Below are 17,910 nucleotides of genomic sequence, written 5' to 3'. Positions count from 1 at the left end.
AGATAAAACTTTAAAATTTTGGCTTTAGAGTAGTTGTATGTTCAGAAACAGCATATGTTTAACAATAACATTCTTTCATTACTTATTGCACTGAAAAAAAAGAAGAAAAAAAAAACAAGCTGTAAACAAAACAAAATGATGCACACAAAACAAAAGTAAAATAAAATAAAATTATCACATTCTAAAATAATAAACAAGACTTTATTGCCACACCAAAAAAAAGACACTGGTATTACATTTTAAGAAACTACGGGTACCATATTTCCATATTGTCACCTATCACAGGTTTAAGTTTCTATGATATTGTATGTTTTATATTTTATATTACCATCACCATCACCCAGTCTTCCTTTACACATATTTTACCCACAATTTTTCTCTACAAATTCCCATTATAAGAATAACTGCTTCAATGTTGTCAGTTACTAGTACATGTAGTAATATTTATATTATAATATTAACAACATTTACATTACTCATATATCTATATATTATAGTTCAGATCCATACTGGCTTTTTTCTTTTTTTTTAAGCTGTTCTTTATACAGTTTCATACATGGCTACATATCTTTTTTTCATAAAGAAATCACTCCAGTTCTGTAATATGCCTTGGTTGTACACATTCCTTATGTTGTAAATTAAACATCTTGTGTTTCCAAACTTTATGGCAGTATGTAACTCTTGTGAAGTCATGTTTTGAGAAATCAGCACCATCTGGTGTATTAAACCAAACAACATTAGTGTTGCTACGACAACAACATACCAGGCACTTGCATAACAAAGTCCCCACCTGTAACAGAATTAATATATTGGTGATATATTAAATAAATTTGTTATTATTTTTATATAGTCTTTTGTTAATGAGTACAACTGTATGAATAAGAATCTCTTTAATATCTTATTAAATATGCAAGAAATGAACTTAGCTTAATGACGTCTTAAGAAACAACAAATCTTTTATTCAATACTTTACATTAGTAAACTTTTTTAATTCTAGCAAATTCACAGATTCTTAAGCAATAAATAAATCATACAATAAGTAAAGGCAATGCTCACTTAAAATCTCTGTATGCAGTTCGGAAGGAACAGGTAGCTTCATGAGGCGACATCGGATCACATACTGCAGCCAAGGTCAAATAACCTCCATAGTAACTAGTGAATACAAATATTGTCATAGCAACAAGGAATGACCTATGATTTCTTGCTCCAACACAGCTATCTATCCTGAAAATGTATGATTCAATTTTAACAAATGTTCACTTATGAGTATACTTTAAAACAAGGGAGTCTTGAGGACGCTGGATCACTCACCTGAGAAAATAAGTAAAATTGAGATGCTTAACATCATCAAACTAGAACAATGTTAGCTAATTTTGTAAAGAACCACTAAAAGGTCAATTCTTTTGAGTTTTATAAAAGAATCTGCAAAGCAGTTAAAGCTCCATGCCTCCAGATGAGCCAAATATTCAAGGAAACCAAACTTGATTAAAATGTATTAAATTCAGGTAATAATTTTCATGTTATGCGTGATTAATGACTGATTATGCAGTAATTATCACCATATTTCTACTAACTCAGTACAGCCATTTTTTGCATATTTTAATCTTTTTTTGTAATTTAAGTAGATTGCAAGTGACATTTGCAATGTGTTAATTTGAATTACTTTCTTTGTTTTCTTCACAATATTTTACGTTTTAATACATTTTCAAATTTTCATGAAAGCATAAATCTGGAGGCATGCTGCTTTAAAAGGACTCCACTGAGGCCCTTTCGCATGACAGGACTGAAAATATTATTATGAGTGTTTTATACCATTTCATGTAGGTCTATATCAATAACTTGTGTGTAAATTTTTCAGATCATTCGCTCAGAATATTCATTCTTATCAGCAAAAAGACATTAACTGCAAGTGATTTTAACTCGAAACAGGCTAAAAATAGCACTAAATATCATTTTTTAGTTAAAATTTCGAGTTATATCTTAGTTATCTTCCTCAAATTTTCCCGTTTTAAGTGCTCATATTCAAGATTTTCAAATTTTATTTTTAGGCTCCTGTAAAAATTGATCAAAATTAGCCTGGTGGTTAAGGAAGAGTCCTTTTTCTACCTTAACTCACCAGATTGTGTCATACACTAGATCTACATACTTGTACATGTCATACTAATTAACTGGCAAATGCATGTTATTTCCATTTACTCAAATACATGTTTTGTTGAAGCCACGTGTCATTCAACTCACCAAACACAGTGATGGTCCCTGTTATATATACAAACATCACATACAGTACAATGACCAGCTCTTGGAGGTTTTTCTATACAACAAATATTACACCAGTTAGCTCCCTTACTATGCTCTTCACCGTCTGCTCCTTTCATTGTCTGCAGATCTTCCATATCTGAAAATATACAGATGTTTATAAAATTAAGATTATAGATAAGGGCAGCAAAAATACACTGTAAATTCACTTAATTATATCACAAAGGACAATTTTGTAGGATCGTCCATTTTTTGCAAAAAGTAAACTGCAAAATAATGTAATGCAAAATAAATGATACTGTGAAACTTCAAAATGATAGTGTGACCTTTACCTTTGAGGTCAGACTTCCCGAAATACGTCGGTCCGACGGACATGTCCGATAAATTTTGATCAGGTCCGACAATTTTTTATTCCGGATCGGTCCGACTGTCCGGCTTTTATCCAAGCCGCATGTATACAAAATGGCGTCGCTAAAGGTGCCAAACCTCAGAAAAAACGAAAATCTACGTCAGAAGAGTGCGCAGAACAGCAATAAAAGGATGAAAAGAATAGACCTGAGACAAAATTTAATGAAAAATGGAAGCAGAACCATGAATCATTGGTGTATGACAGGGAGGAGATGAAAATGCCCTGTACGGATTGTGCCGATTTTTACGGCAAAAAAATAAAAAACAAGAAGTGTCTTAGAAATACAAACACAAGTTTTTCGTTGATTTTGATCAATTTTATTTGGTCCGACAGATTTTGTTTCGGTCCGACAGATTTTCATGGTCTGTCAGACCGAATGTCTGACAGTTTTTTTCAACTTTCGGGAAGTCTGTGAGGTAGGGACATGGTTCTTGGACGCGACACATCGTCTTGATGTGGTAGACATTTGTGCCAAGCTATTTCAAAATCCCTCAATGTATGACAAAGTTACAGTCCGGAAACGAATGAAGTGGGGACGCACAAACAGACGAATGTGCCTCCTTTTGGGGGCATAAAAAAATCACTAGCTAGCACTGAATTTTACTCAGTAAAATTGGTAGTACAAGAAATCAATTTGGTCTAATCTAAAAGAAGAGTTTCATATTAGAATAGTTAAATCTTGTCATCACATACCTTTGTTGTGTGTATCATCAGGTATATCTTTATGTTCTATAACTTCAAAGTCTTCAATATCTTTATCCCCTTCATGCGAGCTTCTATGTACTGTAAAACTATATGTATCATACAGGTATTGTTTTACTTTCTCACTGGGTATTATTCCTGGATCTTTCTTGGCAAATCTTAGAGCAACACACATTCCCATCACTGATAGACTAACACATAGGTTTTCTAACTTGGAGACATTTGTGTTCATACATATAACAACTTCAAATAGAAAATACATAAATAGCAATGATGTCACACCCCAAGCAAAGAAAAATTTGGTCCGAGTCTTCTTCGTTTTTCTCTTCCATGTACGGTAGAAAAAGAAGCAGAAATATGGAAGACAGGCGAGTATACAACCTGTTGAGATTGGTCCAACTGCACATATCATCAAACTAATTGGTATAACTAGGACAGGGATGGCAACCTCTAGGTTTATCTGTGTAGCACCACCACCAGATAATCCTGGTACACGGCATCGGTCAACTATTGTCTCAAATAACCGATCAACTAGAGATGTTGGAATCTTTTCACACTTGAAAACTCTGAAATGGCAAAATTCAAACACAATATATTTAACTGATGACACATTTTCAAAAAATAGTTCACACTGCTAATCTGGCAAACTTGACAACACAATGATTGACGGTACAATTTATATGTGATTTGTCCATATCACTACCTTGTACATGTACTTTACTTTATCTAGAGTAGCGTAGCCACATGAGGGATCTCCTGTAACCCATTCAAGGTAAGACACCAAACATTTATTATTAGGAATGACAGTAAAGAGTATATTCTTGACTTCATAACTTTGTCAAGTCTGTTTTATGTGAATACAGTGTTGCTTCAACAGTTTTTGGTGGTTTATTTCATACAGGCAGTACTCTCATTCAAAAGAGTTTTAAAACAAATTTCTTCATTATATTTTTTGCATGTTTTAACTTTTGCAGTTTCAACAATAGTCCTTGAAATTTACTTCATATATTGAATAAATCTTAGTTAAACATTACAAAATTTGACCAAGCATAAGTTCCTGGTGCTAATGGTATTAAGTAAAAACTCATATACAGTGTCTATTCTAGGAGGGGGGATAGGGGATTCACTCCTATTTTTGAGAATTTCGCCCTAGTTTTTCAGAGGAAGGGGGAAAATTTTACATAGAGAAAGAAGGGAAAAAATCAACAAATGTAAAAAATTCTCACTTTTCGATAAAAATCCCCCAGGGCTGTTTTTCAAATCCTAGAATAGACACTGCATATAATCATAATTGCTAATGAAAATGAATTATAAAAAGGTTTTCATGTCTGTTATAATTGGTACAGATTGTTAGAAAAATCAATAAAAATAATCAATGCGCGTAATAATCTACTCAAGATGGAGAAACTTCAATCTTTAAGATTTACCTATCTGCAATCTGATCCAGGGCTTCACAGTCACAACAGCAAGCCAAAAGGTGAGATTTTTCACCATTTTTATTTCTGTACTCACAGCAACATAAAACATCATCATCTGCCATCTTCTGCAACATATAAACAAAATGACATCTGTAATGTATTTTGTCGGGATCTATATTGATCATCTGATATTAACTTGTTTTCAATTACATAAATGTTTTTGAACAATACATGCACATGTAATGATGTATGCTTTAAACTTTTAACACCCAATGGATGTCAGTTTAATTGGTTGACAGATTGTAGTGATTATACGTATAGGTCACTTCTAACTGCCTTACAGTTGGGTTAGCCCTTTATTGATGCAGTTGAGTGTCTCTTATTGTCCGCCTTGTTATCGAGAGGTACGCCCCCGTATTCAAACCCTGGTCAGTGTCTGAGGATTGTCAGGTTTACAATAATGCCTTAATGGCAACAAGGATAATCAAGTGTGAAACAAAGCACAGAAGGCGCTGAATTTGTTTGGGTCTCAGAATGTCAGAAAGGTGAAGGTTGTGAGATTATAAACCAATTTGTTTTGTAAAGTGTCACAAATGCTTTCCAGCATTTTAATTGTAGTAAAATGGCTATAAGACTAATTGCAACACTGATATTCAATTCAATGTTTATTTGACTTAAACAATTTGAAAAAAAAAAAGAGTTTTCTTAACTGGGATTTGAACTCCAGACCTCTCGCTTCCTAAGCGAGCGCGCAAACCCCTCGGCCACTGTGAAGTTATATGTTAACTGCCTGAAGAAAACCATATTATTCCAAATTACTTATTAGGGTGTGTAACCCTTATTATTTCGGCACTGGCTGTTGTTAAACACAGATGTAAATAATAATGGAGCCTACTATAAGCATGTATATCTATAAAGAATAAAACAATATTAGAAATCTTCGACCATTCGGGAACTATTTTGCTTGAAAATTAATGCGCCTGTCATTTGACCATATTTACGCAGTGATCTCCCCTTAATTTTTCGCCATTAGTGTACATATAAAAGGAAGTAACCGCTTCAAAAAAGCGGACTACTTTCGGCATTTGCAATTAACAGCATCAGAGTCTGAAATTTCGCTACCATTATTTGTTTGGTCTTACTATAGACTACACATTTATATTTAAAAGGAAATCAAATAAAAAAAATATATATAGAATTCTACATGTATACCGATCAATGAAATTTTCAGTGTCAGTTCTAGTTGGGCGCTGCCATTTTCAATGTAACTCAATGATAATAGGCGAAGTATTCCGATAAAGCATTAAAGGACAATCGCAACTTTTCGGATTAATAATAATCATCAAAACCGAAGCAGTGCATAAAATACTGAATGACACTTTTAAAACGGAAAAATAAACTATTTTTTAAAACGACTTCCCCGTAGATAGGCTTGGCCTAATTTCATATTATCAGATTGTAAATTTGGTCGGACTTGCAGCGGAAATATTCAGACAAAGGATCCACCTTGTAATTTAGAGGTCCGGGTTTCAAACCCTGGTGAGTGCCCGAAAAATTTCCACGTTAACAGTTATAGTAACTTCGGTCTTCTTCATAAATCTACAGACATTAGGTGTGAAATTTGCTATTAGATGATCTGCAGGATAATATTTATAATTACAACTGATTCAGTGAATGGCAATGGGCCAATTTCATCCTTTAAGATGACTGAAATTTTATAAGATCTATGAAAAACTATGAACAAAAACAAGGTAAATAAAAGAATAACGCACTTATATACCTTCATTTTATACAACAGGAGTGTAATTAAAACAAAACTATCCTAAATTTTTGCAACTTTTTGTCGCGAAAACATATTTCAGTGACGGGACTACTAATTGATGGTTCACTGTGCCCAAACACGGTCGAAAACCGGATAATATACGGTCAGACTACTCTATCAATTTTCCAAACACTATAATATTATTATACTATAGCGGGTAGTCTCTACTTTCAATCACATTCTGCAAGACAATTTTGTAAGCAGATATCGATATTGTTTATTCTTTGTTCAGTTTAAATCAACGAGCATATTCGAATTCAGGGTAAAGTTATTTGTATAATATACATGTATATACAAAACATGATAGGAAGTAACATTTTCCCGCCATTCTTATATATAAAATTGTCAGTAAATCTCTGTTTAAATAGTACAATAAATGAAATAAGTTCTACTGAATTAGGTATCCACTATACATAATGTATATAAATTTAAAGCTATATGGTATATTAATTTTGTTCAATCTTTAGGAAACCATTTATATATGAGTATTATCCAATCACGGACATTAATTATCAATAAATTAAGGTCCGTGATCCAATATAAAATTTTGAGCAATCATTAATTAAATATACAATGCATCTGTTAATATATAGAGAAAACGATAACCATTCATCAAAATGAGACCAAGAAAATAATAATTTAAAGAATGTTTTAGGTAATTTAGGGCTTATGTTTTTGTCGTTGTTGCTGTTGCCTTTTGTTGTTGCTGTTTTTTTTCCTTTTTTTATTCTGATTTTGATTAAATTTGCCGCAACGAAATAAACATAAAGGCTCGATTTTTAAATTAATGGCTATTATCTGCATCTTATATATCAGTTTGATTTACATTCTAGCCAGGAATACAGTTATTTATTACATGTATTATCTAAGCTTTGATAAATGTTTGAGTTTGAAACTGTTTAATTAATATCAATTTGCGAAAGCAATTCTTATGCATAGATATTAATATGTAGCTAACAACTCTTTTGCATGTGTTAAATCGATTGCTCGTCGGATCAAAACAGACACGCATTCTGTACGTTTCAAAAGGACTTTCATTTCTTGAAGAATGCCTGGAAGATGACATGCTGCAAAATATATTTTGTGTGTTAAGATATTTTGCACTTAACGAGAACTACCACTCATCCTCCCCTGCTGTATGTTATAAGGTATAATTATTACTTTGTTTTGGATAACCAAAGGCATGTTCTGATCAACCTTATAAGTCTATATATACACTCAGCAAAATAAAAAAACTTTACATGCATATTTCAATTTCTTATTGGTGTATACGGATAAATCTGATTACATTTTATTCCTTTGAGATTTTGCTTCTATTTACTCACATTTAAGTCGAACAATAACATATTCTGACGTAGTGGTCCAAATAAAATATCCAGGAATGGAACTGAAATCGATAGTAAATGAGACTTTTGAGATTCTGAATCTTTGAATTAAAATCAATATTGTTTATCAGAACAACTCAGTAACGTGTGTGGCCCCGGAACTGGTAATACACGCTCGAATTCTCCTCCTCATGGAGTGAATGTTACACCTGATTAAGACCTTAGGCAGGGTCCGCAGTTCCACTCGCATTGCCCGTGCAAGGTCTTTAACGCTGTCTTTCTGGTGATTTGTTCTCACTCGTCACCCATGTTCATCCCAGATATGTTCAATGGGATTCATATATCCGGGGAGACAGCTGGCCAGGACATGGCGTTAACGTGGTTGAAAGCTAGAAAATTGGCTGTTAAACGGGCAGTGTGTGGTCTGCGATTGTCTTGCTGGAAAGTTAACCCAGGACCTAGCCTGGGATTCAGGCGTTGATTTTTTTTGCTTATTTATAACATACGCGCTATTTCATACTCGATCGTCATAGATAACGCACAACATCTCTGGTTTTGATAGTCGATTTGCCGAACAGAAGCACATAAAAAAATCGACAGACTGGAACCCAGGCTACCCAGGACCATGAGCCTGCATGAATAGTAATTAAAGGAGTGTTTACGAGAATGTGTTCAAATAACCATGTGCTGTAAGGTTGCCGCGCCCAACCACAAGCTCTGTCTTTCGGTCCCCCATAATTCCCTCCCCATACCATCACACTTCCTCCACCAAACCGATCCCTTTCCCGGATGCAACATTGCGAAACGTTCATTTCTGCGACGATAGATTCACACCCTGCCTCAGCGTGACTTACTCTAAAGTGAAATTCGTCGACCCCACTGGTTTCGTGTCCAGCGTAAGTGACACTGTGCCCACGCCAATCTGGCGTACCTGTGGCGGGGTCTCAGTATCTGCCCAGTATATAGTCTGCGTCATGAATTGGAATATGGGATTGTACATGTATAAGGCGATTTCGGATAGATTGGGCACTGACATGTGGCTGCCGAGCAGTAGCTGAAGCAGGCAAAAACCGGCTGCGAAGGTGATTCAGCCTAATGACGTGGTTGTCCCTTAGTGACGTCTCACGAAGTGCACCGGATAACGGATCCAGTATTACCGAACCGTACACGTACTATGATTATGAATTGTTTGCCTAGAGCGCAACATCCATAACATCTCAATAGATAGCCTGAATACGTTGATTTTCAGAGAGCCGAGGCCCGGCCTGGCTGCTGGAAGTTTTAAATATTAACAATAAAGGTTTTTCTTTCGAAGTTGTGAAAAAGAGCAAACGTTTCTGTGTAAGAAGTTTTACTCAATACGATTTTTTGAGGTGTGCTCTGTGTAAAAAACAGAAATCAGCGTTTAAGTCGCCGTGCATGATAACTGCACGAGATTATCGGGTTTGTGTAGAGTATCGACAGGCTAGACTTGCTTATCACGCATGATGGGTACGCACTGAAATTCATGTTTACATAATGTAAAGTTTCTTTTTTATATATTTAAGAATGTATTTTTTTGCGCTAACCATTGAAATATGCTGAGTTTTATCAGTGAAATCCATATGAGTCACTGCATATCACTCTTTGTTGAGCTTTTTGTGAGGCTATTTTCATGATATATAAAATGAACTATTACATGTATGTTCTTGCAATAATCATAGCCGCTGAGCGTCTAACGTTACATTTCTTTACGTGCGTCAATAAAAAGTTTGTAAAAATACTGGAACAGCAATTAGGGATAAAATAAAAATTAATTAATTTTGTTTCAAGTTTATGTTACACATTTGAGAAGATCGGATTGTTTTCCACTTCATCACAAGTACATATGTGCATTGATCAAGATTATTATGACCCAACAATTTGTTTCCGCGGCGTTACACATCCGACTTCCAGGTCAGCAATATGTATATTTTCTTTCTTTTTACTTTTTTTTTCAAATAACAACTGTCAGATCGAATAAATCACAATTTTCTTATCATGAAACTGTGGCAAATTTTCACACTCATATTTTATAAATGTGATTATGCTCTACGAAGAGTGAGGTAATTACTGAGGATGATGATGATCATCAAATCCTACCCGTGTTAACTGGCTATCTAGAAATATGGATGCTACATTGTAATTCCATCTACGGATAAAGAATACTTTGGACTGAATCTTGTATTTCTGAAATAGTAATTAATACAGTTACAATGTGGTTTGGACAAAATGGTGGTGCAGTCATGATAATGGTCAATAAAGCTGCCCAAATGATCGAGCGGTTAGATGCCTAATTCATGTAGTTTGTTTCTAGGTCTTTTAGTTTTACAAACATTGCATTCCAGTTTTGTTTTCCAGAAATACCACACAGATAAAGTATGCAAAATATATAAGCCAAAACCAATATATGTTCTAAATGAATGAACCAGGAGATGTGAACTCGCAATATAGACCTTGCAGAAATAGTGTATTTGCCACGTGCCATTATAAGTTTTTACTTTATCATTTATGAGTAACGAAGTAAAAGTACCAAATTTGTTTACTTCCATAAACAATAGTCTTTTCGGTAGTTATTACAGTTTTAGTTAACCTCAAAATGCCAGAGTTTAGCTTTTAGGATCGCTCATCGCCCAGCGTCTTCCGCTCATCATACGTCCGTTCACATTTTCTTCAGACACCTCTGAAACCACGTACTAGACTGATGACACTTGGCAGCGATGTTCTATGCATAAAACCAAAGTTGTTCAACTAATTAGATTCCCTGAAGAACTTGGGTTGCCAAAGCACATAAAACCGGACTATTTAAGAATGTGCTTGTTACAACGAAAAAAGGCTCACAGCTTTGATATTTGGATTATAGCATCACTAAGTGGTCTTCTTCAAAAGCTGTAAAAATAAAGGTCCTGGAGTGAATATTGACACCGTCCCAGGTGTCACAACTTTAATATTGATTTAAAAAGTGCTTTTTTTAATCTCCGCGAGTCTATAAAGCCTATTACAGATGCGTATTACGTACTGTATTTACATGAAGCGTTGTTGCCATGAAACGTTGTTGCGTGCTTTCCAATAACAAATTTATAATAATTCAAACAAAATTCAATAATTTGACCTTGATGATCAGTCATGAAAAGACAATGTCATATTTCAATTATTCAACATGTTGGTTTTATCATAAGTTTTGGTCAACTTATAAGTAACTTCACTCAGTAATAGCATGGTATGATCAATTTTAAGTCAGTAATTTGACCTACGAGATCAAGGACATTCAGGATTCAAATTCATTTCGGTCCTCATTAACTTACATGTGTATCTTCACTTTCTTTATATGTTTTACTATCAAAATCCCAAATGAGTAGACACTAACAATTCTGTTTTGTGAACCAAAATGTATCTTATAATATTTCCTGCAAATGCATTGATTGCTGAGGAGAACCTGGGACATAATAGTCCCAGGGAGAACGTAGGAGCATAATGCAGGCATGAGAACAAATCAAAGTGCTGAAAGCACTGATGGGGGCGCAATATGTTGCATACAAAAATTCGAGATTTGTATAGCAATCTACTTTAGGTGTTCAAATCTGATATCATTCTTCTTTCAAAGTTGAATAAGTGCCCATTTTGTACACAATATAATAGTATCGCCTCCAAACTCTTGTCAAAATTGAAAATCATGTACCAAGAACATACTAACAAACCCAGGCAAAATGCATAATTGATATCATATATATATCATGAATAAACATTTTAAGATATTAGCACCCTAATGCATTACCTCCGCTTTGAAGAGTATTCAAATAGGCTGAGAACTACTGTTAACTACATTGAAAATGAGGGCCATGGGTTCAATCCCCAGAAGGGTCAACTTTTTTTTTCTTTCTTTTTTTCTTTTAACATTATTTATGTATCTCTCATGTCCCACTTGGAAAGAAAAAAGTGTTTAATTTTGACTTTTTAATTTATATAGGTATTTATTGGCTAAATTATGCTAAATCTAGTAATAAATATGGTACCTGATATTTTCAAAGTGTTATATAATCAAAACTAAACGGTAAAAGTATTTCATATTTTACAAGATCAACCAATATACTTTTTTAAAAATTTAGGGAAACTTTGAAAACAGGCACTCATTTGAGTAAATTTTAAGAATTTTTTAAATTAGGCTCCCTAAGTAGAAAAATGGTCAGACACATGGTAAAAATGGGTGGGGTAGGATAACATTTTTATACAGATTTCATAAATTTTAAGTAGAAACCATAACTTTGCTTATGTGGACTGTTAGCTGAATGGTACTATTTGTTTCTTACCAAAAATTAATGGGAAAACATTTTTCATTAGAATGTTATTGCAGATTATTTAAAGGTTCCTCATTTCTAAAAAAGGGCCCTCATAACATCCTAGCTTGAGTTCAGAAAAGTGGCCATAACTTGATTTCCGTACAGTAAATTTTGCATAAAGGTTTACTTTTAAGTATACATCTGACCTATGATGTCAATTTTTTAGTTCCTGATGGTGCCCATTAGGGTCCTAATACCTTAAATTATGACATTGGATTTTGTTGGGAAACTATAGTTGTTTAACCAATTTTCATGTAAAGTACTTCCTTATGTGAGTGTATAACACATAAATCAGTGTACTTACTATATTTATTCCAAGAAATGATTATGCAGATAGAAAATAAACAGAAAATTTAACTGTCTTTAAAATATTTCTAAAATAAAACCAGGACTGTAAGAACAAACTTGTTTTTTGTAGAAACCTTTCAAGCACAATAGATAATACATGTGAGAATGTAAATTGGAATGGATACATATAATCAAGTTGGCATTGAAAACAAGAGCCACTATCTAGCCTGGGCCATGCTCGGCTTTTTCTTATATTGGAAGTCAAACACATCAGTAGGAGAATATTGTAATATCTATTAGAGTACTCCTAGAAAACATAATATAAATGTATAAAGTAAATTTCAAATTTGAATAGTAAAGGTCATAGTTGAATGATAATTGTTCTTTTGTCCAAGAATGAATCAAATCATAGACAAAAACAAAGTTATGACAATGTGATCGAATTTCAATTGTTTAACCTTGGAGGTAATGGTCATTTAAATGTCAAAGTTATATCAGAAAAATTCAACATGTTGGTTTTGTGTTTGTTTGTCCAAGCATGAATCAAATCTGTAAATAATAACAAAGTAATGACAATTCCAGCTAACTCCAGATATTTTATATCAAACAAGCAATTATCATAGTATTGCAAGCAATCCATAAGTCCCCTACCGGTTAGAACCCCAGCAACTTTCTGATGGGCCATTGGCCAGTCAATTTTACCAGTGAATGAATGACATGAATGAACTTAAATCTTTTGAGTTCTAAGTTTGTCTATATCACAGTAATGTGTTAAGTTTCCCTGCCTAGTAAGGAAATTATGTTTATACAACCTTGTCATATTATTACGATGTGGGATTTGAAAGTAAATCCTATAATGAATGAAGAAGTTGGAGTGAAAAATACCAATTTCTCGAAAAAAATCTAAGTTCAAGGGGGACATAATTCTGGAAATAGTCTTGCTAGAGTATTTAACCTTCTCAAAAATGTTGAGTGAGAATAAGAAACATATATATGAAGTTTGAAGTAGATACATTAGGAAATAAAGAAGTTATTTAAAAAAGACAACATTTTTTTCATAAAAATTCTAAGTTCAAGGGAGGTAATACTGATAATTTTTGTGCTAGAGTTGTAAACCTTGTCACATATGATGTGGTTGATGACCAGAAACTTATATTTAAAGTTTGAAGTAATCACCTTAAGAAATAAAGAACTTATAGTGAAAAAGCTGAAAAATTTAAATCAGAAATCTTGAAATTCAGGCTATTTGTTGCCATAGCAACCAGAATTTTCAACATAGGAAGAAAAAAAAAGACATGCATAATCTTCATTCTGCCATCTATCCATATATCAAGTTTCATAAAAATATTTTTAGTACTTTTTGCGTTATTGCGGGATCCAGTTTATGTGTTCAATTTGCCATATTTTCAGGCTATTTGTTGCCATAGCAACCAGAATTTTCCACATAGGAAGAAAAAAAAAAGACGTGCATAATCTCCATACTGCCATCTATCCATATATCAAGTTTCATAAAAATATTTTCAGTACTTTTTGCTTTATCGCGGGATCCAGTTTATGTGTTCAATGTGCCATATTTTCAGGCTATTTGTTGCCATAGCAACCAGAATTTTCAACAAAGGAAGAAAAAAAAAAGACGTGCATAATCTCCATACTGCCATCTATCCATATATCAAGTTTCATTAAAATATTTTCAGTACATTTTGCATTATCGCGGGATCCAGTTTTGTGGACGGACGGACTAACAGACAGACGGACAGACGGACGGAGGGTAAACCTAAAGTCCCCTCCGGTTAAACCGGTAGGGGACTAATAAAGGTCAAGGTCATATATGAACTTGAAGGGCTTTTGTCACAAAAACATGTCTCCCAAAACTGTGTATGGTTCTGATCACTCTTTTGAATTTTGGCAGTTTTACATGTGATAGATTTTTCTTTTTTTAACTCTGGGGCCATTTTGTGCAGAGAAACAGAACATGCCATTGTTGGATACCCACGATTGATAAACATGTCACATAACATGCAATCAATGATGAATGTTAATGGTTCGGCCGTGGGTATCTGACGATGAGAACATGCCAACAATGTGCACACCTAAGGATGGCACTGTACACTCCTGTTTAGTCCTGTTTGAAATCTAACCAGCAGTTTGAACATTACTTTTGTACTTTTATATAAGTTAAAGATAGAAAACATTATCAATTTTAATCCTATACTTATTATAGGTATTTATTGGATTCATTATTCAAAATTAAATGAAAGAGCATGGAACAAAATATTTTCAAGATCTAGTAAAATCTAAATGTTTTTAAAATCTAGTAGAATCAAAACTTTACAATAAATATACTATAAAGTACATTATAACAATACATGTATTTTGGATAATACACTCTCAGCTGAAATACTTTAAATGGGTATGGTATTATAAATGTTTGTAAATATTGTAAGTTATCTAATCAATAAGTCTATTCTTAATAAAAGAAACTTGCACCTTGATATTTTCTGTACAAACTAGAACTGCCATTGTCTTGGCGTGAATACCCCCACATACCAATTTGTCAGAATCACACCAGTAGTCATTTACAGCTCAGACAACCTCCCAGCCAAATCTGAGGGAAGTAAGCCAGTGCATTGCTAAGTTATGTATTCTACATGTTTTAGTGGAAAAGATCAAAGTGAACTTTACCTTTGACCTACTGACCTCAAAACTGAAACTGCCATTGAATGACTTCAATAACACCCCCCCCCCCCATTTCATGCAGCCTTGCCTGGAGGTGTTTTATGATGAATATATAAGACCATTTGAGCAGACAAGCTAATTGTAATAAAAGCCCCTGTGACCTTGACCTTTGCCCAAGTGACCTCAAAATCAATAGGGGTATTTCACTAATCTTGACTAACCTCCATGCCAAATATGAAGACTACGGGTCAAAGGATTCTTAGGTAATTGGGAGGACAAGCTTTAATTAGCCAAGGCCCCTGTGACCATGACCTTAGACCTGGTGACCTGAAAATAAATAGCGGTCATCTACTAATCATGACTAACCTCCATGCCAAAAATGAAGACTGTGGGTCGAAGGATTCTTAAGTTATTGGGCAGAAAAGCTTTCTTCAGTCAAGACCCTGTGACCTTGACCTTTGACTTGGTGTTCTCAAAATTAAAAGAGGTCATCTACTAATCATGACTTACCTCCATGCCAAATATGAAGACTGTGGGTCAAAGGAATCTTAAGTTATTGGACGGACAAGAAAAAAATGACAAACTCCCGACGGTCGGACAAGCTGATTCCAGTATACCCCCCTTACAACTTTGTTGTGCAGGGGTATAACAGATTTCAAACATTGATAAGTTAGCTCATCTTCTTGGTGATGAACTGGCGCCTCTATATACAAATGTGGTTCTGTTCCTACATAGGCTATCTCATGTTCTTTGTGATAAACTCTCACCTTGAAGTTGATAGAGTTCTGTTCATACATATTTCAAAAATAGATAAGTGATCTTATTTTCCTGGTGAAAAACTGTTCGCTCATTAAAGTTCTATACATATTATGATATTTCAAATATTGGAAAGTTATCTCATGTTCTTGGTGAAAGACTGGCGACTAGTTTTCTCCTCAATGTCATTTCTTTTTCTAATTAGATTAAGTCAAGTTACTATATTCATGAGGCTTTCGACATCACATCATCCAACATTGCAAAGGGCAAGCAGTCTCCTGGTATTCCAATTTCTTTTAAGTTTTGAAAAACCCAAATATTTCAATTTCTCTAGTAGTGTTTCCGACATGAAGACACATCTACATGCATCTGTCCTTATCACTCCTGCTATTACTGTTCTATCATACAAACGCCACTGTTTCCTGAAATATTTGTTTAGAAAAAGTTAATTGCAAAATAAAAATGCCATTATTTTTGTTGTTTTGTTCGGGGAGGGGGGGGGGAGAGCAATTTAAAGCACAATTTCCAGCTTTACTGGTTGAGGAAGACCTTGGTGCACCTATGTGTATGATTTCAGGCACCTGGGTACCATCAATGTTCCATAAATAAGCTGGATAGCTTTCTCACATGAAATAATCCATAAACCCTTGCAGAGCTCGAACCTACAGCAGTGAAAGGCTTAATAGGTTCAAAGTCAACCAATCCACCACAGACACCCCAAGTATTTCATCTATTTGCTAAACAGCAATTTTTTCAAAATTATTTAAATTTATAAATGTGAGTGATTCTGATAACCTATAGATAGCTAAGTGTAGATAAGATAATCATATATGTCAGATATGTCAATTGTTCTTGCTATTATTTTTGTTCGGAGTGCTTACTGTGACTATAAAAGCTGAATTCCTAAATACATGTTACATGTGACAGAAGCTCACTGACTTAAAATAAACTGTCCTGTGTCAGCCTTTAAACAAGTCAAGAAAAAAAGCTATTAGAATATAATAATTAAGAAATATCATATACAACCACTTCTAAATAATCATGTACCGCTTCCTTAAATGCCATGCTACTGAAAGAAACATTTTACCATTTATTCACTGCAAGGTTTGTCAGATTGACAGTCTCACATTTTAGCCTTTATCTCTCTTGATTTCATTCTCATTGACCCTAAAGCATCCTTAAACTCGATATCCTGCCGTTCACATTCACAAATATGACATGTAGGCCGCGACCATCTGAAACAGAAAGTTGGAAAGATAAAATATAATTATTATTAGATATACATATAGTATCCCAATAATTATGTTAGTTGATATCAAATCAATAATTTAAGCAGTGTTCGAAATTAGCAGTAGTCCGAGGGCCTGACTACTAAATTTCTCCTCGGGCTACCAACTTTTCACAGTAACAAGCCGACCAGGCTACTGTATTTTCAGAGGCAATATAAACAACTGTTTTGAACAAATGAATCGTGCCAGTGAAATGTCTTTTGGGCTAGTGAATATTCCAATCTGGTAGTCCCACCAGACTAGTCGGTTCAAATCCTAATTTCTTACACTGTTTAAGAAACAATTTGTTCAAAATTGTCCAAGCACAAAGATTTTTATAGTATACTATAGTAGTTATAGTGTATATACAGTATGTACTAAATGTCTTTACAATCTACTATACTGTCCTGAAATTTTAAGAAAACAACTATCTTTAAAATCCGTTGTCTCAGAAGTTGCAAAACCAAGTAAATGAAATTGTTCTGGGTTTGTATTATTCTGCACAACTTCTCATCACAAAAGCTTCAAGGACATTAATGAGTGAATCAGGTCCTATCCTAAAAGATTGTTGCGTACAAGTTTGAAGACAATCCATTCAAAAATAACAAAGTCATAGCCACTAATAGCAAAAATCA

The 17,910-nt window shown here is 34.0% G+C and overlaps 1 protein-coding gene and 1 long non-coding RNA gene across 4 annotated transcripts; both read right to left on the bottom strand.

The window, feature by feature from the left end:
- Window positions 1-329: 329 nt before the first annotated feature.
- Window positions 330-6,709, bottom strand: LOC132723479 (palmitoyltransferase ZDHHC23-B-like). 3 transcript variants are annotated; one of them, XM_060708203.1, is made up of 6 exons: window positions 6,566-6,709; window positions 4,795-4,910; window positions 3,359-3,933; window positions 2,239-2,395; window positions 1,057-1,224; window positions 330-790 (listed from the first exon to the last, which is right to left on the bottom strand). In XM_060708203.1, the coding sequence occupies exons 1-6, from the start codon at window positions 6,569-6,571 to the stop codon at window positions 541-543; spliced, it is 1,272 nt and encodes a 423-aa protein (XP_060564186.1). In that variant the 5' UTR covers window positions 6,572-6,709; the 3' UTR covers window positions 330-540. The 3 variants fall into 3 exon arrangements, with proteins under 3 accessions (XP_060564186.1, XP_060564187.1, XP_060564188.1); XM_060708204.1 differs by having other exon boundaries at window positions 4,795-4,907; window positions 6,566-6,677; XM_060708205.1 differs by having other exon boundaries at window positions 6,558-6,668.
- Window positions 6,710-12,584: 5,875 nt separating this feature from the next.
- Window positions 12,585-17,229, bottom strand: LOC132723478 (uncharacterized). Its single transcript, XR_009624748.1, has 2 exons — window positions 17,095-17,229; window positions 12,585-16,429 (listed from the first exon to the last, which is right to left on the bottom strand). It is a non-coding gene; the product is annotated as an uncharacterized LOC132723478 (long non-coding RNA).
- Between the last annotated feature and the right edge of the window lie 681 nt (window positions 17,230-17,910).

This window comes from Ruditapes philippinarum, unplaced genomic scaffold (genome assembly GCF_026571515.1).
Source record: "Ruditapes philippinarum isolate M1 unplaced genomic scaffold, ASM2657151v2 ctg611_1_1_1_1, whole genome shotgun sequence".
In the NCBI taxonomy this organism is placed as follows: domain Eukaryota; kingdom Metazoa; phylum Mollusca; class Bivalvia; order Venerida; family Veneridae; genus Ruditapes; species Ruditapes philippinarum.
This window is presented reverse-complemented; position numbering and strand designations above follow the sequence as displayed.

What these genes read in the sequence shown, in the direction of transcription:
- LOC132723479 (XM_060708203.1), bottom strand. An exon ending in CTGGATCAGATTGCAGATAG is followed by an intron (nt 3,934 to 4,794) that starts GTAAATCTTAAA and finishes TTGCCATTTCAG; the next exon opens with AGTTTTCAAGTGTGAAAAGA. An exon ending in TGATGATACACACAACAAAG is followed by an intron (nt 2,396 to 3,358) that starts GTATGTGATGAC and finishes GTATATTTTCAG; the next exon opens with ATATGGAAGATCTGCAGACA.